A 22827-nucleotide genomic window follows, 5' to 3' on the forward strand; every position below is an offset into this window, starting at 1 on the left:
CATTGTAACCATTTTTCTATAGAAATCCTTTGTTAATCCCATTTAAGAGGTTTTGCTTAGTGTTATACTTACTATCAGGACTTCACAAAGTTCTTCACTAGGACAGTGGCCATTCTGTCCTGTGGACTCCAAGGTTATTGTTAAGGGAATGCCAGTTTCCTTATTTTAGAAATGTGTGTTTGAAGTAATTTTTGTGTTATTGGCTGTACCCAGTGCTAAAGAGATTGTGATCCAGCAGTTTTTAAATTGGAAAGCATTTTCTCATAGAAACTGTGTTGTAGGTCATGGTCAGGTAACTGGGCCACGAAGCAGAAAGCCCTTGAATCCCTTGTGTAGGCTGGCCATAGTATATTGTTAATAACTCAGAAGAGTCCTTCCCCATATCCACTTTCAGTGGGAGAATGTGTCCAGAACTCTGATAGTCAGTGCCAAGACCCAGGAACCTGACGGTGCCGTTGCCTAGCCCCCGGCTACTGGTACCAGTTCCCAAGGCTGCGCTGGGCTGGCATGGGAAGAATGGGTTTTGTCAGTGGTTGGGTGTAGACACCTGAAGGACAAGAGTGTCTCAATGGGCAGGGCTGGGCTTAGGGATGAGACTCAGTGCTTGCCAAGGGCTGGTGAGGCATCACTGGGGGGCAAAGTAAAGGAGCATTCAAGGAGAAGTCTATCCCAGCTGGGCAGCCATTTGTGTATGAGGCAAATTCAGAGCTGATCCTCTCCGGGCCTGAGTGGCCTGTGCTTGCTGTGCCTGTCCCTGCAGCCCACTGCTTTCTGTTTTCTGGAACTCCAGAAAAGCATGTGTAGCCCCAGTGGGAGGTTCCTTAAACCCAAGTGGGACGCAGAATTATTTGCCCTTTGCTTAGGTGGTTTTTTCTTTTATTAACATTCCTATTTAAAGTTTTGAGTTTCAAAGTCTATCCCTCCCTTCTTTCCTCCTTCCCCATCTTCTTTCCTGAGGCAGTATACAATCAGATACAGGTTATACGTGTGCAATTATGGAAAATGTTACCATATTATTGTCATTTTGTATAAGAAAACTAGAATAAAAGAAAAAAATGAAAGAAATAAAGTACAAAATAGCCTGCTTCAGCCTGTGTTCAATCAATATCATTTCTTTCTTTGGAGGTGAATAGTGTGCTTCATCAAAAGTCCTTTGCTATATTAAAAAAAAAAGTCTGCACTATGAAATAGATTCGCAGTTTCTCATGTGTGTGTGTGTGTGTGTGTGTGTGTGTGTGTGTGTGTGTACACACACATAAATATTTGGGGAGTGTTTAATGATTTGAATAAATGCTGAATAAAAAAGTTATGAATAAAAAAATAAAAGGAAAGGGGAAAAAAGCCAGCTGTTATTGAAGGCTGTGACTAGGGTTAGCTGCTTTTCAGTTTCTCCCCTTCTTATTCTTTGCTTGACTCCCTGGTTCTCCATTTCCTCATCTATAATATGGGACCACAAGACTGGAGTTGAGAGATATAAGAACAGAAGGCATATGCAGTGCAGTCTTTTCAGTGGTTTTGCCAAATGGGTTTTGGGGGGGCGGGGGGGGGACCATTATTTACTTGAATAGAATTTTCATGGATACTCTTGGGTATGGCATATTTTATTCCATTTGCCTGAAGAGTGTTTTTTAAAGGAAGGAACTATTAGTAAGAAATCCTTTAATATTTGCCTTTTGGGGTTGGAGACATGCGCCAGTGACATTCCTGTGTTTGAATCTGTTCTAGCACTTTGAGGCATTGGGTTTGGGGAGGATATCCTTGGTAAATGTGCTTCACCAGACTTTTCCCCATCCCTCCTTCCCCTATTACTATCAAAGGCAACCCCGGGCTGCTCCCAGTCCCTCAGGCTCCAGCCTGGGAGTCATCCTTGACACCTCACTCCCAACCCCCATCCATCTAAGCCTTGCCAAGGCCTGTTGGTTTGGCCTCTGCCACATCTCTAGATTACGTCCCCCTTCTCTCTGACACTGTTACCCCTCTGGACCAGGGCCATACAACCTCATACCTGTACTGTTATGGTCACTGCTCCAGGGTTGGCCTGCCTCAAGTCTTTCCCCACTCCAGCCCATCTTCCATTCAGACACTGAAGTGATTTCCCTAAATTGCAGGCCCAGCCACGTCAAACCCTGTGACCTCCAGGAGCAAATAGGAAATGCTGTGCTTGACATTCAGAGCCCTTCCTTACCTGCCCTGTCCTACCATACCAGTCTTCTTACACTTTGCTCCGTGATACATCCTCTTCCGTCTACTGACACTGGTGTCCTGGCTGATTTACTCTCCTGGCTCCAGGCTTTTTCTCAGGCTGTCCTCCATGCCTGGGATGGAGTCCCGCCACCACTCCAACTACCGACCTCCTTGGCTTCCTTTAAGCCTGGGTTACAATCTCATCTTTTGTAGGAAGCCTGCTGCAGCCCATTCATTCTAGTGGCTTCCCTCTATGTGTTATTTCCCATTTATCTTGTCTGTGGCTTGCTTGGTAGGTAATTGTTTGCATGCTGTCTGCCCTTTAGACTGTGAGCACTTTGAGGGCAGGGACTGCCTTTGGCCTGGAGTGGGCACAGAACAAATATCTCTTGTTGATTGTCCGTTTCATTGTCAGAATGGAGTCCACATTAAGCCGAGCTCTTCCCTTTTGCTTCTTGCAGAAAGGCCTCTACTTTGACCAGAGGAACTATAGCAGCCTTAGACACAGCAAGTCCCCCTCTGCCTACTACACTCGGGTCTGTTGGTATCTTGCTTCTGCTTTATTTAGGGATCCTTTATCCTTTTAGGCTGGGGCTAATCTGGGAGAGGTGTTATGTGTGGATGCCATGTTTTGGTGACTTTTTCTAGTTCATGTCTTCTGGGTACGTGTGGCAGTGCACGTGACAGGGTGCCCAGGCCTCCTGAAGGGAGTTCTTGAATTAACCTAGTGGATGATTTGGGGAAAGGGCCTTTGTTTTTGGCCTTTCCCATGATACTCTAGTCTTTGCAAATTTTGTTATTTTCATCTTCTGACACCAGCATTAAATGATCATTAATGTATAAAAATATTTCTGATACTCAGTAAGTACATATCTTCTCAAGATTTCAATAATAGCCCAGAGAAGTGTCTCTAATGACTTTGTTTTATGCTTTGGGGTAATGATGTCCAAGACCGATGATGAATTAGGAAGTAACAAGTTGTGAGATTAATTCATGTATTACCATGTGCTAACAGACTTTCTTGTTTTTTCTTTTAAAACAGTCTTCTTCCTTGTGCAGTGATCCTCTGGCGACTTCTAAAGCTCACAGGGTTAGTACAGTGCCCGAGCTGAGGCGTCTCCCGAGCGCCTCCCTGCTCTTTTCCCATTTGAGAATCCCTTCTTTTGTAGGTTTCTCGTGCAGTAGACACTGGTCTGATGAGAAGTACCAGCTTGGTTCGTATGTTCCCAGCCCAGATTGTGCATGAATGGTGGGGCTGCTCACGGTGTGACGTGACCGCCTAAGTCTAACAGAAAGCCAGGCCTCCTAGCCCAGCTGTCATAAACCATCAAGTAATTGTGCCATCCATCAGCTAAGAGGATGATGCTCCCGGCCACCACCTGGAGTCTTTGTGGTCAGGGCGAGTCAGTGAACGGGCTGTTCTCTGCTCCCACAATACACTTAGGCAGCAGCGCTGATGTCTATGGCTTTAGAGCAGAGAGAAGAGGGGCTTGGCCCCTGTGGCCCTGCCTGTAACCTCACTGGGGCCATGATCCCCCATGGGGACTGAAATTTGGGCAGAAGCAGCAGGTTCGCTAAGGGCAGCCTCGGCTTTAGGTGGCATGGCCTCATGGCTGACATTGTGGACTCAGAATCTGGTGCTTGTAATTGGCTGAGGCTTTCTTCTTTCTGTATCAGCCTTCTCCCCCCCCCCCCCCCCAACTTGGCTTATCAAATAGGTTGATCCTTGCTAATGCGGAGGCCACAGGAAAAAAAAAGTTATTAGTCCTTGATGGTCATTGCTCATTTTTTACATAAATGACAATACCCCATTAGGGTCTAAATTGCCTTTGGCTGTTAACACAAATCAGATTCTTCATCCAAGGAGTCAGGTTTGACTGGCCTCCCTGTCGGGGCCCTGACATGCATTGTGAGCCTTACTTCCCACATCTGGGAACTCGGGATGATAATACTTGCCCTACTTGCCTCACAAGGTTTGGGGGAGAAAATGGTTTTGTTAGATCTCCATGGAGCAGTGGTAAATGTTAGATTTCAGGCTCCAAAGACACTTCCTTCTTTGAGGATGTGCCCCAGTCTACTTTGCCTCCTCATGTGGCCTGTACAAGAGGGTAGGTGCTGCAGTTGTCCTTCCTCCAGTTGTGTAGATCAGCCAGTGAGCATTTGTGAAGCTCTTGGAGGTGGAAGCCTGAGACAGCCCGTGCCTTCGGGGGCTTACAAAGCCACATGTAGGGAATGCCAGCAGGGAGTCAGGGCTGCCCAGCCATGGAGGGACATGCCCGGATCACGTGGCCAGTTTTGGCAACTGTGGGGCTTGAGCCCAGGTCTTGTGGCTTCAGGGCAGGCTCTCTTTGCTGCACCCCAGAGTCCCCCGTGCTGTGGCCAGGACTGCTTTCTTCTGTTCCTAACCATTAGGGATGTTCTGAGAGCATATTAAGGGCGTGACCCTAATTTGTGCAAGAAGGAAACAAAGCAGATTTATCTTTAGGGGCCCTCTGAGGGAAGGGAAGGGCTGCAAGACATTCCAGACTGCTGCCAGGCACAGGCGTGCAGCCCCTCAAACACTGAAGAGATGCATCCTGTCTCCTTTGTTTTCTAGGCTTCTCTGGGTGATGTGGGATTGTATAGTCCGTACAGTTCACGAACAGTGAGTCTTCACCAGGGGAATGGGAGAGTGTAAGGAGTGGGTGGGGGTGGGGGGCTGATGGGGGTGGGAGGGAAGAGATACACTTTTACTGATGGAAAAATGCCATTTTAAAAGTACCCCCTTCCCCCCCAAAAAAGTACCCCTATGAGCTCACCTCCCTGGGACCATTCCCCAGGCCTATACATGAGGCAGATAGATAGGCAACAAATTGGGGCTCCTGTGCAGATCATGTTTGCAGGGGGTTAGAACTTTGACCATATCTTGGTGATGCATCAGTCAAGTCAGCAAACATTTATTAAGTACCTACTGTGAGCCATCAAGAACAAAAGGATGTCTTGGGGCAGCTAGGTGGTACAGTGGATAAAGCATCAGCCCTGGATTCAGGAGGACCTCAGTTCAAATCTGGCCTCAGACACTTGACACTTACTAGCTGTGTGACCCTGGGCAAGTCACTTAACCCTCATTGCCCTGAAAAAAAAAAAAAAAAGGATGCCTCATCATGTGCCATAGGATAGGCAGATGTATTGTCCTTTCTCTTTGGCCCCATACAATGAAAAGCACTTCTGGGTAACCCTCTGCCTTTCCTGGATCCTGTAGGTAGGAAGGACCAGACTCATTTTCTACCTGCTTCTCTAGGGAGCAAATACCCCACCAGCTCTTGGGCCAGTCTTAGGTCCCTCAGACATCAATGGCAAACTTCAAGGCCCATGTACTAATAAGAGTGTCAGAGAAGCTGAGCCTTGTTTTAAAATGGTTCTTCTTGTAAACTTTGTAGCCATCAGAATATAGTTACTCATCAAGAGCAAGTTCGTCACGGAGCAGCCCAGTGGTGAGAACTCTTGCTGCCTATTGGCTCTGTACTGTATGAACACCTTCTGGCTTATCCCCTAGGAAGTATTTCTAACATCTTGTGCATGGAGTGCCAGTTTCACACAAGTAAAACTAAGCATGCTAACCCAGAAATGAATCCGTCTTCAGGAAACCACTTCTTAAAATCCTGTCTTCTACTCCTCCAGGCATGGGGAACCTAATCTTAGAGATCTCTAACACAGGAGCCTGTGCATGTGAAGGAGGCAGGGTGGGGCAGTGGGAAGAGTCCTGTCTGGCTTGGGAGCCAGAAGACAACAGGTGATACCCACGTGTGTCCTCTGTAATTCTCAGTTTGTTCATCTGGAAAATGAGAGGGTTGGGTATGGCCCCCAGAGTATCCTCCTAGCTGTAGATTGGTGACCCTTTGAGGTTTTTCCACTTTTCATGGATTAATGGAAGATCCATGGGTTTGTAGAGCAGTGGTAGGTGAAAACCTAGGTTCATTAGCATTATCATCACCATAGGGCAGGGAAAAAATACTTTGCAGAGTATTTCCTGCTAGACTTTGCTCCTCCTGTCACTGTGCCCAGCAGCCTCTCCTGTGTTAAGCAAGGGATTACAATGGTATTAGTATCAACATAGGAAGTTTAAAAGAAGTTTTTCACATCTAGAAAGATTTCTTTTCACTCATATGACATAAATCCACTTGTTTTTCAGGAAATTAAGTAAAAATAGGTTGATACCTTCAGCCCATTCATTTTATTTTATTATTTTTTAAAAATAAAAGTATTTTATATTTTTCCAGTGACATGTAGAGATAGTTTTCAACATTTGTTTATATAAGATTTCCAATTTCCAATTTTTCTCCCTCTTCTACCCCCCTTCCCCAGACAGCAGGCAATCTGATATAGGTTGTGTGTGTGTGTGTGTGTGTGTGTGTGTGTGTGTGTGTGTGTGTGTGTGTGTGTGTGTGTATATTATATATATATATATATATATATATATAAAACATAATAATATTATGTATATATATAACATAATAACATTAAACATATTTCTGCATTAGTCATATTATAAGAGAAGAATCAGAGCAAAAAGGAAAAACCTCAAAAAAGAAAAACAACAGCACCAAAACCAAAAGAAACAGTATGGGCCAATCAGCAACCATATTCTGTAGTTCCTCTTTTTTTCCTTTCTGGATTTGAAGAGCCTTTTCCATCATGAGTCCTTTGGAACTTTCTTGTACCATTGGATTGGTGAGAAGAATCTAGTCTATCACAGTTGATCAACATATAACATTGATGATACTGTGTATAATGTTCTCCTGGTTCTGCTCATCTCTCTCACTCTCTATCTGTCTCTCTCCATCCACCCACCCACCCATCCATCCATCCCTCATCCATGCATCTATCTATCCATCTCTCCATGCATGCATGCATCCATCCATCAGTAGAACTCTGCCCTTTTTCTTGTCCAGCCTGCTGTACTTTGTCTTGGAGTGTAGCTCCTAGTCTTTACTTCCCTTTATAACATTATCTCTGTTCCCCAGAAACAGGCTGAGGAGGTCCAGTGAGGAGAATTTTGTTGTGTGATAGCTCTGTATTGATATACACATACAGTATTCTGGCATGAGATCATTGTAAAACTAAGAACAGGTGATATCATACATAAAAAAACTCTTTTCAAGACTCTAAATGTCCCAGAAGTCCTGAAGAGTCAAAGCTGAAATTACTCACTCAATTTAAAACTCCAGATCAGCTATTTGGCTGCTGTTGCTGCTGTACTTTGGGGGGGGGGGAGGGAGGGAGGGGGAGGAAGGGGAACAGGAATTTACTCAACACCTGCTGTGTGCCAGCCACCTTACTGAGAGTATTTCATTTGATCTCCCAACAACCCTGTGAAAGAGGTGCTGTGATGATTGGTATCTGAGACCAGATCTGAATTGAAGTCTGATTCCAGGCCCAGAGCTCTGTATTTACTTGTGTTTCTTGTGCCTCCCCCAGGATATACCAGTTTCATTTTGAAATGAATCTCCCCATCTCAGACTCTTCCCCCAATTCATGCCCAAAACAGGTTGTGTGTGTGCTTGCTTGAGAGGAATGATGAGTCTGGGCACCAGTTGGGTCTGCCCCTGTACATTCAGGGTGTGTTGAGTGCACCAGTGACTGCCGACAGCTCCGTGTACTTTTTAATGATCTCCTTTGAACATGGACAGTTTTCAGATGATGACACCAGGAGCCTCGCATCTTCGGGTCGCTCCAGCCAAGGGCGAAGAGCTAGTGTGGTGAGCTTGGTTGGCATGCTGGCAAGAAATGCAAATGGCAACAGCTTTTCACACTCTTTGGGTTTTGGTTTTTATTTTTAATTGACACAGTTTGGTATTTCAAGAGCACATTGAATTTATTGTCAATTAACTAACACCGTGGAAAGGCCAAAAAGCCAAGAGCTTGTGTACTTCCCAGTCGCGATACTTAGACTTCACTAACTTTGGTTATGTGGTTTGTCCTCCCATCCCCTTTTGGAAGTTTGAGGTCATAAATTGAGGCCTTCAAGCTTTTCATACCTTTTGTTGTATCAAGCATGTGCATTATGCTGTTTATTAACCTCAAAGAGCTGCCTTGCGTTATGGTTAAGAATATGGCATGTAAAAGGCAAGGAGACCCCTGTGGTAAAATGAACATTCCTGGCATGATACACATGAGTTACGGTTGACAAAACATTTTTTCTGTAATGCGCCTTCTCTTTGAAATATTTTGTATTTGTTTTTGTTGCCAAGCTTGAAAAGTTGCTAGTAAAAAAATGAGGAGATTGTGCATCCTTCTCCCCTCTGTGCAGCTATAGAAGCGAGCTTACAGAAAAAGCAGAAGGAGGGGCGGCTAGGTGGCGCAGTGGGTAGAGCACTGGCCCTGGAGTCAGGAGGACCTGAGTTCAAATCCGGCCTCAGATACTTAATACTTACTAGCTGTGTGACCCTGGGCAAGTCACTTAACCCCAACTGCCTCACTTAAAAAAAGCAGAAGGAAAACCCAGGTGGGGACTGCTGGGGATGTGCCCCTGGATAGGAAGGACAGGCTCAGTAGCTCTAGCACCTCCTCCATGGCTAGCCTCCTCCATGGGCTTATCAGCCGAGAGAGAAATGAGGAGATGCGAACATGGAAGAGAACTTGTTTGAGGGAATATAGTCTTGGTTAACCCAGTGAATCTCCCTGAGGGTTGAGTCTTGGTTTCCTAGTGGCTTTTCCCATAGAAAGGAATCAGATCATTTTATTTGTTCAAATCTTAACTTGTCCAGGAGGACTTTCTTGTCTCCTCAGCTGCTTAGCCCTTCCCTTCTGAGATCACCTCCCGTCTGCTCTGGATACTTGTCTTATATGGACCCGTCTATTGACATGTTTTCTCCCCATTAGAATGTGTCTTCCCTGAGGACAGGGGCTGCTGCTTCTATATTGTCCAGAGCTTAGCTATGGGTTGGCCCATAGGAAGGGCTTGGTAAATGCTTTTTGATGAGTTGGCTGACACTAGAAGGCTAAGGTGGTACAAGAGACTGACGTGTATTTGATAGGTCATTGTTTTGGTGGGTGAGATGGATGTTAGGGCATGTGTCTTCCCCTCCCCCATTGTACTCGACGAAACAGTCTGCAAATTTTGGTCTTTGATGTCTCTTTTTTACCTTTCCTACAAGTGGACTGTTCTGCCCCAGTCTTCTTTCTCTCTTTGCTGATCATGAAATGACTTGATTTTTCTGATGTCAAAGGTGTCCGCCGCCGATTACTTTAGTCGCTCCAGTCGGAGGGGAAGTGTCATCTCTGATGTGGACGATGTCATTATCCCAGATTTGAACAGCGTGAGTGCATTGCATGGGCCAGTCATTGGCCTGCAGTGGATATTTCCAAACTAACAATGAGAAGTTTGCCTCCTTAGGATTTATTTTTCAAATCAGAAACACAACTGTCTTGAAATAAGTTAAGCGAGTATGAAGAAGTTGTCTGCATGTTTGGTGTGTTCTGGTCACCACCCTGCATTTGCTGGTCTGGGAGTGTGTGAGTTGTAACCAGACTTCCTATAAGCACGCTTTAAGTTTGTATAACTTGCAGGGGCTCTGCCTTATTTTCTGTTGGAATGTTTGTTTTACTCAGACAACTTGTGTGAAATGCCAAGTCTAACTGTAAAGACTTTTTTGCTAATTGACTTGTTTAACCACAGAATTTAATCCACAGTGAGCACAACAGAGCTTTTCTGGTTCACAAGAGTGTCAGATCAGTTAGTGAAGAGTCTGATTGAAGAGGAATGCCAAGCAAAGTTCAACCAGTAGTTGTCATGACCTTGGCATGGAGAGCCTGCTGTCCTTGGAGTTGGAACAGCTGGGTTCAAGTCCAGCCCTTCCCCCAGCCTAACTGTGTGACCCTGAGCAAGTCACCAGCCTTCTCAGTGCCCCCAGGCAGTTAAGCTATGGAATTGTTGGTCCTTGTTGTTATCTCATTTGCATCCTCACCATATCCATGGGAGGTAGATGCTGTTTTTAACCTCTTTTTACAGATGAGGAAAATGAGGCAGACAAATTAAGTGACTTGCCCAGGATCCTACAGCTAGAAAGTGTCTGAGGCTAGATCTGAGCGCAGATGGTCTTGACTCACAAGTTTAGTGCTCAGTCTCTTGCACTCCGGGTAGAGATTTTTCTGTCAGCTGACTTACCTCTTGTTATATCTTACCTGAATGTTTGCCCGTGGAACAGTGCACACTTCCTGTGCTGTTTTCCTGTGTTTCTGGAAGTCATTGCAGTAGTTCAGGCCTCACTGTGGTTGCCACAGGACTTGAGGGCAAAATGAAGCTACTGATACTGTAAGACAGGAAAGCCCCCAGACCAGGGGCGAGGCTCTCCAGAGCCCTGCAGGCCAATTTCCAGGGTTTACTGTGAACCTGTCACTAGTGGCATTGCAGCATCTGAGGAGACCGGCTGTTTGTTGTGTGCCCCCCACCCCAGAATATAAGCTCCTTGAGGTCAGAGGGCAGCCCAGGGACTTGTCCATAATCGATGCTCAGTAAATACCTGGTGATTGAGTGGTTCACGCCTCAACTCTTTGGCTCCATGCTGTCTCCTCTAGAATATCAGCAGTCCTGAAGGTCCCGGGGCAGCTGGCAGAGAGCCCTGGCTGCCTGATGGGATGCCAGCACAAGAGCCGTTTCTGCTGACTTAGCTTCTCTTGACGGAAGGGCTATAGGCATGGCAGTGCCCCTGGCAGTAGTTGGCGTGATTCTGGCCATGTCACTGCAGTTCTAGTAACTGGACTGCGGCATGGCCTATGGGGGCGTTTCTGCTGCCTTTTCTCCTGCCTGCCGCAGGCTCTGCTAAGTGGCCATTGGCCAGAGCCAGCCCAGGAGGAGGCAGCAAAACGCTCCAGTGACATCCCAGAGAAGCCACTCCTGAGTGGATGGGCTCAGTACCCCCCACGTTCAGCTGATGCTCAGCTCCTCACCATCACTTATGTAAGTGGGTTCAGGGGGTGCATTGGGTGCTTTCTCTTCTCTGGGGGGTATGCCGGGGAAGGGCTTTGGGTTGATTTGGAAAACGTTTGAACCTTGGGAGTGCCTTACTTAGCATTACCAGGAGAGGACAGAAAGTTTGAAAGTGTTCCTTGGAGGGAGAAGTGGTGAGAGGCAGGGGCTCCTTGTCTGGAAAATAATTGACCCAATCCTAAAGCCATGGGTTGTCCTGTGGCCAGCCCCAGACAGACAGCTCCAGAGGCAGGGTTCGCAGCATGGCTGGAGGTGACCTCCCAACAGGATGGGCAACACCAGAGCATTCAGAAGATCACCCTGAAGTCTGAAGTAAAATGAATGTTTCTAAGGCCCTTCTAGTAATTAGAAACACCCACATTGTAGCAGAATTAAAGGGCTTAGAGGCTAGGATGACCTTCGGATTGCTGAGGTCAGTTGGAAGTCATCCACATAGAGACAGAAAATGAATGTTTTTGGTAAATAGAGAAATGGACATATTTCATGATACAGATTAGAGGGAGTTTCCTCGGAGCCATTGTCTTGGTATGTAAACATTTTAACCTGTTTTGGTCTATATTTATCGTGCTCCTTTGAGGTACCTAAGTATTGTAAGCACAGGTCTTGGTAGAATCTAGGGTGTTGGTTGTTTCTACAGTGTGTTGGGGGCCAGTTGTCCCACCTCCCCTTTTCAGACTGGCACATTAGTTCGGCCATTTTCATTTGGCTAAATTTCTTGGTGACTTAATGTCCAAGGCTCTGGCTGCTCGGGGCTTCTTCATCCCAGTTGGTCTTTGGCTGTTGGTGCCAGCCAGGAGTGTCTGAAGTATATGGTTTCATCTAGTCAGATTTCTCAGTGTTGGCCTCATTGATGTTTGGTTTTCTCTTAGTACCACATACAGTTAATGAATTCATGTGGCCTTCAGGCTGAGTCGTGGCTTGTCACTCTTGTTTTCTTTCATGACTTTGTTGGTTCTCAGGAAGCCCAGGATGCCAAGAACTCATTTTCTTCTTTTACTTAATTGGAGTTTGATTCATTTACTTTACAGGGTTTGAAGCCCCATTCCAGGTTTATGTGTTTGTTTTAGGAGAGAGTTGGGAGCATTGTGGATGAGGCGTAAATTTATTTGAAATCAACATCATGTGAATCTAGCCTGATTTTTACTTTTATTTTTCTTTTCCAGTTGGATGAAAAGTGTGACAAGCAGTATGCTGAAATTTATACCAGGGTGAGTGTGTTAACTGACTTCAAGAAGTTCTCAAGATGAATCAAATGTGTTTTCTCCTGCCACGATTAACTGTCCCTCACTGTTACTGCTCCTGTGGTAAAGAGCTGCCCCTTCATCTGATCTCCTTGGCCAAGAGTCCCTTTCAAAGCTGAGTCATGACAGGGAAGGAGTTTTTGTTGTTGCTGCTGTTGAGTTCTCTCCCTTTGACTTTTTGATTTGCCATCAAACATTCAGAGCCAGTGCACACCTGAGAGGCCAGCCCTTCATTCTGGTGATGAGGAATCTGGGACCGGAGCAGTGGTGCTCAAGGTCACCGGAGTTGGGGGGGGGGGGGACAGCCAAAGATTGGACAACCCCACCCCCCATCCCAGTACATCTGTCGCTCTTCTCTTCCTTTGGAAATGGATGTTTGATGACAAGCATTAAACAAACCCCATGAGAAATGGGCATCCCCTGAGAGCCGCCCTGAACAGGGTCCTACACATTGAGTTTATTTCTTCAGAGAAAGGAATTACTCTCAAAATCCTGTTTTGTGCCATCCCTTTGTAGTTTTCTAAGAGACATCCGCCCATTTTCTGAGGGAGGCTTGGCTTTATTAGCCCACAAAGATGGGCTCCTCATCTGTTTTTATGTTTGGGTTCAACCTCAGTCTGGGGCACTTTGGGGGAAAGGCATCAGCACAACCTCTCAAGAATATGGGTGCAGAGAGGGCTGGTCTGCAACCACTGCTGTGGACCCCCAATAGGCCGCTGGGTTAGCTGCTACCCCAGGGGCCAGCACCTGCCTCCCCACTGGGGAGTCTGGGAAGTTGTCCAGCAGAAGGAGTGTTGGGAGGGGGGCTGGGCCTCAGTTTTCTCATCTTTAAATGACACGGTTGGATTCAGTGACCTTTGACGTCTCTTCCAGCTCCAAGTCTGATCTTGTGAACTGTCCCCTGAAAGTCATTTTGTGGTGTGTTCTCCAGTCCACATGGGGATCCTCACAGATGCCAGCCCATACCCCCCTTCCATCCCTGATACCATGGAAGCTCCCCAGCCCTAGGGAAGACCAGGAGCCCTAGGGACCTTCTCTACTCCTCCCACCCCCATCCTCAGCCCCGCCACGCCATCTCAGCAGGGGAGAGTGTCGCGCTCACATGTGGTCTTTCTCCTAGCCTTCTTCTCGCAACTCTGCCTCAGCAACAACACCCCTGAGTGGGAGCGCCTCCCGCCGAGGGAGCGGAGACACGGGCAGCTTCGTGGACCCGGATGCTTCATTAAGTGAATTACGGGTAAGGGTGTGAACAGAAGCCACATACTTTTCTTTAAAGAATTCTGGCCTTTCTGGGTGATTGGCAGATACTCTTAGGGCCTAATAGGGAATCAGCTAAGAGTGCTGTACAATTCTTTTGGACCTCTAGTCATTCTGGAACAACAGCCCATCAGGCATTGCAGAGCAGGGGGAGGGCAGGGCTCTTTGGCTGGTTCCCTGGGCCTTGGACCCTTTGTGTTCCTTTGGATATTCTAGTTTGTCCTGCCATTTCCCAGCAGCCCAGAGGAGCTTAGCAAATACCACCACTGTTTCCTCCAAAATCAGTGCCTTCAGTTCCCTACAGCGTCTGGAGGGCAAAAAGCAGTGTAGTGTGGTGAGTCCCTGAAGCGGGGGGTTCTTTATCAGCTTTGTATCCCAGATCCCCCTGGCCAGCTGGGCGAGCTGATGGATCCCTTCTCAAAATAATAGTCTTAAATGCAGAAGGTAAAACACATAGGATTCCAAAGGAATTAATTCTATTGAAAATGGTTATCAGAATGTTTTAAAAAGTTCATAGATTTGGGGGCAGCTAGGTGGCACAGTGGATAGAGCACTTGCCCTGGATTCAGGAGGATCTGAGTTCAAATCTGGCCTCAGACACTTGACACTTCCTAGCTGTATGACCCTGGGGAAGTCACTTAACCCCCATTGCCTCACCAAAAAAAAAAAAAAAGTTCCTAGATTCCATCTTAAGAACCCCCAAACTAAAAGATCCTTTAGTCCCATCAGCCCTTGATTTCCATGATCACAGGGCATAGGAGTGTGTTGTGTAGCTGGGTCATTAATTCCAGCTCTCTGCTTAAATCTTGTATTTGAGGCATTAGCCAGGAGGGAAAGAGTTGACATTCTTTGTCTTTTGACCCCGATGGGACGGCGTCAAGACAGCCGGGAGGTCAAAGGCAAGTGCCTGGAGGGAAGGGAAACAGACTCTTAGGCCCCGAGGCTCAAGTTGGCCATGGTCAGTACCTGAATGGCACATAGCCATCTGCGATGAGCTCGCACTGCCACGGAGGATGACCGTGCTTAGCTTTGGCCTGATGGGCAGGCATCTGGGAGAAATCTGCACGCTCAGTGTTGGAGACTTTAACTCAAACTGTGTAAAAGTTACAATTTGAATCCTTCCTGGCACGTTATTTCCACAGGTCCTAAGAGGGTAGAAATCATGTTGTAGACAGGGAGATCTATTGGCAGCCGTGTACAGGCTGAGTCACTGTGTCTTGGTGGTCATTCAGTTGGTCGTGGAAGCGATGCCTCCACTCCTGGCTCCTTGTGCTTCATGGCACGAGATAGCTGTGGTGCCTCCTGGGAAGCCACCAACGCCACAAGGGTGGGCTTGAACCCTGCCCGTGAGTGAGGTGTGGCCACAGGGCTTGGCTCAGCTGAGCACTTCTCAAGGCCCAGGAGGGGAGGGGGGTGAATAAGCACGGAACAGCTGATGTACTTTTCAGCCCCAGTTTGATGGTGAAGAGGGCCATGTGGGCTGACCCAAAGGCCTTCCTCCTGCTCCTCCTCCTGCTCGCCTCCAGCCCTTTCTAGTCATCTTGAGTAAGAGTTATGCTTGGCTTATTTTCATTTGTCTGATATCAATCTGAAGTAGATGAAGCTTAATTCTCACTTCCTTTGGAAAATTTTAAGCTGTCAATTATTTTTCTGCATGACTTTCTGCAATGGTTTCTTCCCATGTCCTACAGGATATCTATGATCTTAAGGACCAGATACAAGATGTAGAAGGGAGATACATGCAGGGGCTTAAGGAGCTCAAGGTACCAGGGTTCTAGCCTCTATCCTAAGCATGCTTTCTGTACAAACCCCCGTGTCCATGGAGGCCTCACCCCCAGGAGAGCCAACCTCATTGCACATAGCTTTACTAACAGTGTTTGTCTTGGAAGCATGTGCTTAACCTGCCCTCCCCCCCCCCCCCCCATCTCCCAGGAAGGGTCACCATGGGCTCTGTGGTGCTGGCATTGTTGGCAGGTCCTAGGCTGGTGGCAACACTGTTGTCTGCAGGTCCCGGGCCAGTGGCGACACTGTCGTCTGCAGGTCCTGGGCAGCTGACCTTCATGGGAGCCCTGGGGTGTCGCTTACTTCACCTGTGCATAGGAATGTGACGTTTTCATCGAGACTTGGTCTGTGATAAAAGAACTATGATAGCCATGGGGTGGGGGGGGCTCACTCTGCCTTGATGGAGTCATTACCCTACCTCTGGAGTCATGAAGAGGTGGGAACATCACTCTTACAGGATAAATGCGAATATATGCTTGTGTATACTTGTGTATACTTCATGTACTCATAGCTCCTATTAGTAATATTCGTATTCTAGTACTGCTAGTGCTAGAGGAGGCTGCAGAGATGACTCCAAACCCCTAGTTTTACAGATAAGGAAACTGAGGCTCAGAGAGGTGAACTATTTGTCAGACATTTAAGCACCTGCCATGTGCCAAGCACTGTGCTAAGCCCTGGGGATAAGAAGAACAACAGAAGACGGTCCCTGCCTTCTGGGGGTTCACAGTCCAATGGGGGAGCCGGCATCCAAAGAACTGCATTAACAAGCTCTTGCCAGGGCAATTTGCCAGCCATAGTGGGGGTTGGGAAGGGCTTCCTGGGAGGCAGGATTTTACTGGGGACTTGAAGGAAGCCAGGAGGCAGAGAAGCGGAGGGGGACCATTCCTGGCCCAGAGCCATCCCCAGAAAATGCCTCAGCTCAGGGAATCCAGGGCTTGGGCCTACGGGACACCCAGCAAAGGGGACTCAGGGTGGGGAGGGCCTGGAGCAGAGAGAACATCGAGGAGAGGACCATCGGCTGCATCAGAGGCTTCAGGGACGTTGAGCTGCAAGGTGGGGAGAGAGCCCTTGGGTTTGGTTGTGGAGAGATGATGATTTTGACTTGGGGAAGAGCAGCTTCAGCGGAATGATGAGCTCAGAAGGCAGAGTTAGGAAGAGAATGAGAGGACAGACGTGGAGGCCCTACCATAGTTGAGTCCCAAAATGGCGGAGAGCTGTGGGCTGAGAGCTAGTGGGGACGGCTGGGTCCGAGGGGCTTGTTTTTGAGGATGGGTCTGTTTGCATAGACTAGCAGAGATTGAAGAGAAGTGAATAGGAATGATGGAGGAGGCAGTCTGCTAGAGGAGACAGGACGGAATGGGAGCCCTTGTGCCCACAGAGCAGTTGGCCTTGGCCAAAGGAAAGGCCTCCTCTTGATGGGAGAGAGGGGTGAGGGAGCAGAGAGTGGCAGAGAAGGCTTCTAGGTGACAGGAGATGAGGAGGAAGAGAGGAAAAGAGGGAACTTAGGGAGCAAGGAGCAGTGCCAGGATTCAAACCCAGTCTTCTGACTAGAAACCTAGTGCTTTTTTTCACTCTCTTATCTAGATTTGCTTCTCGGTCCATGTATCAGGAATTGAAGTGGAATATTTTAGCAAATGGGAAAGTTCTGTAGGAGATCCTTTGGGTATTCATTCCCACCATATTTGGAGGGCAGTGGAATTGCCAGGCTGGAGGAAGCAAAAGCTGGAATTAAGGCTGCTGGGAGAAATATCAACCATCTCAGACATGCAGATGATACCCATCTGATGGTGGAAAGGGAAGAGGATTCAGAAGCTTCTTGGTGAGGGTGAAAGAGGAGAGGGCAAAAGCTGTTTTAAAGCTTAACATCAAAGTCTTGGCAACTGGTCCCAACACTTCCTGACAAACAGAGGGAGAAGAAATGGAAGCAGGGTCAGATTTGATATTCTTGGATCACTGCAGACGGTGACTTCAGCTGTGAAAATAAAAGACACCTACCCCTTGGAAGGAAAGCTCTGGCAAATCTGGACAGCAGACACAGCAGTGGAGACCTCACCTTGCGGATGAAGGTCTGGATAGTCAAAGCTGTGGTTTTTCCAGGAGCTGGACTCTGAGGAGAGCAGAGCACTGCAGAACCGACCCTTGGGAGTTACAGTGCCGGATCTTTGAGTCCCTTAGACAGCACTGGAAGGTCAAATACTGAGTCAGAAGCTTCAATACTTTGGCCCCATAAGGAGAAGACGGGACTCACTGGAAAAGGCCCTGACGTTGTCAAGGATTGAAGAAGGCAGAGGATGAGGTGGAGAGACAGTTCCATGGAAACAACGAGCATGGGCTTGGGCAGGCTCCCAGAGAGAGCGCAGGAGAGAAGGGACCAACAGCACAGCGACAACAAGGAAGGGCGGCTCGTCTCGAGAAGAAAAAGGAGCTCTGTGGGACCTGCAGAGTGTCATCCTTGGGAGGCAGCGTTGTTGTCGCTTTTGAAATCAGCCTTTGTGAGCTTCACTAACACTCTTTCTGACAAGGTCACTGTAGCCTGGAAGGGGGTTAATCACCAGGCATTCATCTCTGTTCTAAATTGGAGATTAGTTTATGACCAAGAGGGGCCCCTAGGCTGCTTTGGGAGGTCTAAAGGAGCTGAGCCGCCCACAAACACCCAGTATGGGAAAAGACTGTTGTGGAGACGTGTCTGCCGGGGGATTGGATGGAACAAGAAGACCCAGGCCAGAAGATGATAGGACAGGAATGAGTGAGGCTGGGGAGGAAGCCACTGTCACACTGCACTGTCGACTTACACTGGAGATGTTTGGCTACAGTGGTAAAGGGCATCTGTTGGGTTAGACCCACATCCCCTGTACCATCATGCTGTTAGAAAGACAGCCGAGAGAGTTAAAAGATGGGGCTTGCTTACTTATGTCCTTTGGTCATTATCATTCATTGTAGAGGAGGGAAGATCCGGTGAGCCGGCGAGCGCAAACGATATGTTCATTGGCCGTGTGAAGTTTAAAGAGGATTCCTGGGACCCAGTGTTGACCCCGCATTCATAGACATGTTTTCCTTCTCAGTCGAATGTTCCATCCATTTGAGCATTCCTCTTTTAAAAAGCCATATAGATGTTATCCTATAAATCCCTTGGCCATTTTGATTTGGTGATCTCGTGTACCAAAGAGCTGCTAGTCTGAGCTGTGCCTCTGCACACCTGGAGATGATGCTTCTTGTCTGATTGGAGGAGGGGCGATCTTTCCTATGCATTATAATGATGTCCTCATTTAGACATTTCCTCCCCTGGGGAATGTTGGGCTCCATGATCGGGCGGCTCCTTCCAGCTCTGAAGTGCTGTGACCACTGTTTCTGACTCCCTGCAGAGGAGGAGGAGGCAGAAGGTGCGGAGACATCCCCCTTAAGTCCAACAGCAGAGCAAGAGTCATTGGCCGTTTGGTTTTCCCTTTAGGAGGGATACAAGCACTCAAGGTTTGGTGAACATTCAGTGCTTGTCAAGCTCAGAACCAAAGAATTGTTTTAAAAGATGGGAACCGTTATACTTCCTTTTAATCTGGATTTAGTCAGAAATGACAGAAGTAATTCACTCACCCCCTTCTCTGCTTTGGAGAGGGCAGCTGCTCCATGCCTACATCATGGGATGTTGGTCTCCGGATTCTCCCTTTCCCACTCTGGGCCTGAGGGTTGGGCTGAAGAGTCAGTGTCATCCAGCCTCACCTCTCACTTCAGGCAGCACCAGAATCCTGGGACTCCCTTCTGTCTCATTGGCTATGGCTGCTGCAGAATTTCTGGCCTAGTGCTTCAGGGCTCCATAGATGTGGAGTAGGGTCCCTTTGCCCTGCAGCCCAGGTTTCTCATGCCCTCCCTGACCATTTGGGGCATCTTTGTGCTTGAGTTTCTCATTTCTGTGCCTTCTTAATCATTCTCCAATGTTTGCCAAAGTTGACTCAGATGGGCCCGTGACCATGTCAGCTCAGGGCTCCCCTTCACCGTCTCAAGTCACAGCCATTGATATCTACCCGTCCCGTGAGCCTCTCATCCGTGTCTTCCAAAGGGTTTGCTCCACCATCACAAGGCCACGAGGGAAGCCCATGGTCTCTATTCTCCCTGTCATGAGCCTTTTTCTTCCCGTCACACTGGTACTCAGTGATGTCCTTTATTTCTCTTCTTCTCCAGAGTTCTTTGTGACTCATGGATAGGCTGCAGCCTGCTCTTCCTCATCATGTACCTCTCTCAGGTCAGGTCAGACACTGGGGAAATAAAGTCAAAACCAGCCATCTTCTCACGGGAGAGGCAATGTCCAGACACAGCTGCATACATACAAGCAGTGCAAATAGGAGGCAGTCCTAGAGGGAAGGCAGTAGGTGGAAGAGCGTTCTTGTGGAACGACAGGAGATGGAGGTAAGAAGGGAGAGCATTTCAGACATCGGAACCAGCCACCAAAGAGCCCAGACTCTGAATGTCTTTAAAAGCCCACCAGAATTTCCATGGACTTTGATCCCAGCCCACAGGCCTACTCTCCTATTCCTATAAAGTCACCGCTGGCCTTGTCTCTGCACGCACCAAAGGGACGTGATGGCAGATGTAACCCTGTTTAGTGGGACCGGAAAACCTGGTAGCATATTTGGGCATGCTCACCAGAGGTCTTTGCCACTGTGGCAGAGGAGATCCGTGGCAGTCTGCGGTGAGGCGGGAAGTCCTCTTGATGGCTGACATTGTTGATCACCAGCACTCAAGGGCAGGCTTGTTCGTCTACGTGGGCATTGCCCGGATTTCTGCCCATGTCTGAAGGGAGGCTCACATGATCGTCTGGGCCCCACAGACTGGCTCGCCCTTTGACCTCCGTTAGAGACCATTGGCCTCTTGGTCTTTCTTTCACTTGTTCTCTTCTTCCTCTCATCCCTAACTATAGCTTGTCATTGCCTTTCTCTCCACAAGCTCCCCCTTAAGTGATCTCCAAGGGAGGCGGCCCCAGCTTTTATAAATTCCAAGTTGATCATTCCCATCTTAATGTCTCCAGGCATTAGCTCTTTGTAGCCTTCCCACTTGATGCTGAGCGGTGTGCCAGATGCGGCATTTTAAAGTTTGTCAAGGGTCATTCCTGCATTTTTGCTTGAGCCTGACAACACCCCCACGAGGGCTGGTGGTGTATTAGCCTCGTTTTGCAGTTGAGAAAACTGAGTCTGAAAGAGGTTGAGCAAGCTTTCTACCACCACAGCTAGTCAAAACCAGAGGCAGGATTCGAACCCAGGTGTTCTGGACCCTTGAGTCCAGTGTTCCATCCACTCTGTATGTGTGTGCATGTGAATGCATGCGTGGGTGTGTGTGTATGTGGGTGTGTGCTGGTGTTGTACCTGGCTGAGCAAAATCTGCACATGAACATGGCTAAAAGCAAACTCCTGATTACTCTCCCAGCCCCAAGCTGGTTCTCCCTCCCCTCTTTACAATCTCCTTTAACAGTCCTGCTCTTTTCCTCATCTTGCCCAGGCACCGGGTTTTCTCCCTTTGTTCTCCTTCCTCCAGGTCTTGGTTTTTCCTTCATCCTCTGTCATATTGGCCTCTTCTTTGTCAGTTCTTCTGACACCAGCCTGGTCTCAGCCCTTGTGACTTCTTCATCCTTGCCCCATGGCCCATAACACCCTACCTGCCTCCTTTATGTCTCTGCCAGCACTTGGACAGACAGAAACTTGCGATTCATTAGGCTCAATCTTGCATGGAGACAAGGGCTTCTCAACAGTGGTCGTAGGCAGATACACTAGTAGACCTGACTAGTCACATGCGGTCCTTGAGGAAACATTCTTGGTGGCAGCTTCTGTGCTGCTGGGGCTCAGCAGAGAGGAGAGAGTAATAGGAAGCCCGGATTTAACTTCAAAGTTGAGTCTCTGGGGAGCACAAGTTGCGAGGAGCTGGGTGGGAGAACATCAGTGGAAGTATTAGCAGCAGCACCCAGATTCAGACTCAGTTCTGAGGCATGTGTGGGAGCATCAGGCATGGGGGGAGCTCAGGTTCATCAATTACAAGTTGCCAGTAACTGTCAGAACTGGCTGGAAATGTCCACATCCTTATAACATCTTAAGTTAGAAAAGGAAGAAAAATCAGTCCTCCAGCTGCCATTTTATTATTAATACACTATTTTATTCATACACACACACCCCTATTACATGTTAAAACAGTTTTAAAAACAGTTTTTTAAAAAAGTTTTGAGTTCAAAATTCTTTCTATCCCCCCATCCTTCTCTTCCCTTCTCCTTCCCTGAGGTTAAGCAATCTGCTGTAGTTTTTCCACATGCAATCATGTAAGATTTTCCATTCTAGTCAGACTTGAATAAAAAAAAGGAATGAAAGAGTGAAAAATAACATGCTTCATGAAGTCTGTATTCAGACTTTCTCTGTATATGCAGTTCTTTCTCTGAAGGTGGATAGTATGCTTCTTCATTAGTCCTTTGGAATTGTCTTGCATCATTGTATCGCTGATAACGGCTAAGTCATTGACGGTTCTTCATCACACAATACTGCTGTTACTGTATATGATGTTTTCTTCGTTCTGCTCACTTCCCTTTGCATCAGTTCATGTAAGTCTCTCCAGCCTTTTCTGAAATCATCCTGCTTGTCATTTCTTATAACACAGCGATATTCCATCACCATCATATACCACAGCTTGTTTAGCCATCCCCCAGTGGATGGGCATCCCTTTGAAGCCACCACAAAAAAAAAAAGCTGCTGTAAGTATTTTTGTACAAATAGGTCCTTTTCCCTTTTTTTTGATGTGTTTGAGATATATACCTAGCAGTGGTATACCAGCTACCATTTTAAAGAGAGATTGGAATAGAAGTTTTTACACCATTATGAAATAGCCTTCTCTTTGTTATTAGAGTTATTATGATACATTATTTTATATCATAGCACTCCACTCTCTCCTCCCAGTATGGGAGGAGCACAGCAGTCCTGTGGATAGGGCAGGAGATCCTAGACCTACAAGGGTCCCTGGAGGACACGAGATCCCCTTACCCCCTCATCTCAATGGCTTTTATGTGAGACTGAGTTATAATGAGTTTGTTTTTTTCTGATAATTTCGATAAGTAATATGCCTTTGGATGGATCAATGAATGGACACCAGGAAAACAGCCTATTCTCCTGCTAGTACTTGCCATGGACTTGCATTTTCCTAAATTTTATATCCTAGTCAGGTGTCCAAGGTATTGATTTTTAATGTATTTGCTAGCCCAGCCTGCTCATGCATTTTATTCCCAACCCTAGTGCCTGGTCCATGAGCAAAATCTGAGGCTTTTTACCCTTACAGTTGTCTGTGGAAAGAATTGTGATTTTTCTGTTGTTGGATTCTCAGCCATATCTTCAGTTATCTTTATTAACCCTTCGCTTTAGTAGGAAAAATGTTCCC

The 22827-nt window shown here is 47.3% G+C and overlaps 1 protein-coding gene across 16 annotated transcripts in view; it reads left to right on the forward strand.

Moving 5' to 3' along the window:
* Nucleotides 1-22827, forward strand: part of LRRFIP2 (LRR binding FLII interacting protein 2) — a 112508-nt gene that overhangs the window by 71738 nt on the left and 17943 nt on the right. For 5 of the 16 annotated variants that reach the window (XM_043963013.1, XM_043963049.1, XM_043963058.1 and 2 more), the window contains 10 exons: nt 2646-2720; nt 3227-3274; nt 3354-3398; nt 4781-4828; nt 5604-5657; nt 7854-7922; nt 9393-9482; nt 12316-12360; nt 13514-13630; nt 15342-15413. In XM_043963013.1, coding sequence (XP_043818948.1) covers nt 2646-2720; nt 3227-3274; nt 3354-3398; nt 4781-4828; nt 5604-5657; nt 7854-7922; nt 9393-9482; nt 12316-12360; nt 13514-13630; nt 15342-15413 — 663 coding nt within the window. The remainder of the gene's footprint in view (nt 1-2645; nt 2721-3226; nt 3275-3353; nt 3399-4780; nt 4829-5603; nt 5658-7853; nt 7923-9392; nt 9483-12315; nt 12361-13513; nt 13631-15341; nt 15414-22827) is intronic. The other 11 variants (XM_043963066.1, XM_043963097.1, XM_043963106.1 and 8 more) reach the window with 4 other exon arrangements.

The sequence above is a fragment of the Dromiciops gliroides genome, chromosome 1 (assembly GCF_019393635.1).
Source record: "Dromiciops gliroides isolate mDroGli1 chromosome 1, mDroGli1.pri, whole genome shotgun sequence".
In the NCBI taxonomy this organism is placed as follows: Eukaryota; Metazoa; Chordata; class Mammalia; order Microbiotheria; family Microbiotheriidae; genus Dromiciops; species Dromiciops gliroides.